Source organism: Penaeus monodon, chromosome 32, assembly GCF_015228065.2.
Source record: "Penaeus monodon isolate SGIC_2016 chromosome 32, NSTDA_Pmon_1, whole genome shotgun sequence".
NCBI classification, from domain to species: Eukaryota; Metazoa; Arthropoda; class Malacostraca; order Decapoda; family Penaeidae; genus Penaeus; species Penaeus monodon.
The window spans coordinates 31,267,738-31,268,248 of NC_051417.1; the positions used below are offsets into that span (position 1 = coordinate 31,267,738).

General features: G+C 39.7%; 1 protein-coding gene across 1 annotated transcript in view; it reads right to left on the reverse strand.

Annotated features, from left to right (window-relative positions):
* LOC119593807 overlaps nucleotides 1-399 on the reverse strand; it is a 1,172-nt gene extending 773 nt beyond the window's left edge. Inside the window, exon 1 of the mRNA XM_037942835.1 lies at nucleotides 321-399. Coding sequence (XP_037798763.1) covers nucleotides 321-333 — 13 coding nt within the window. The 5' untranslated portion in view covers nucleotides 334-399. The remainder of the gene's footprint in view (nucleotides 1-320) is intronic.
* Nucleotides 400-511: the final 112 nt, after the last annotated feature.

Below are 511 nucleotides of genomic sequence, written 5' to 3' on the forward strand. Positions count from 1 at the left end.
TATGGATAAAAAAAGATAGATTGGAAATATAGATGAACCCAGTGAAATGAAATTCCTTTAAACACCTGAGACAAAAACGGTTTGTAAAATATCATTCATTTTATAGACGAGGTTCATCGTCTTAAACTGAAACATGCTACTATCTTTCTAACACAGGATGGCACAAATTTCACTGGCTCTTTCAGTTTCTAATACCCAAATACGTAAGCAAACTTAGCATTCACATATTACAAGTACAGTGTTAAATCGACGTTTGTATTTTCACACAAACACCCAAGCGCGTATTTGCATATACTGTACAAGCGAAGCATTGGCCGTACCATGAGCGACCATTTTGTAGCGCAAACACTTAAGATGCGGAGTAGGACAAGCAGCAGAATAGGTCTTAATACGATGGTGTTCACAGGATAACTGATGCCTCAAACGCCTCAGTGCTTGCTTAAATACACCTACAGAGAGAGCCACAGTACCTGCATTGACGCCACACTTTCTATCTTCAGGGGCAGGGATG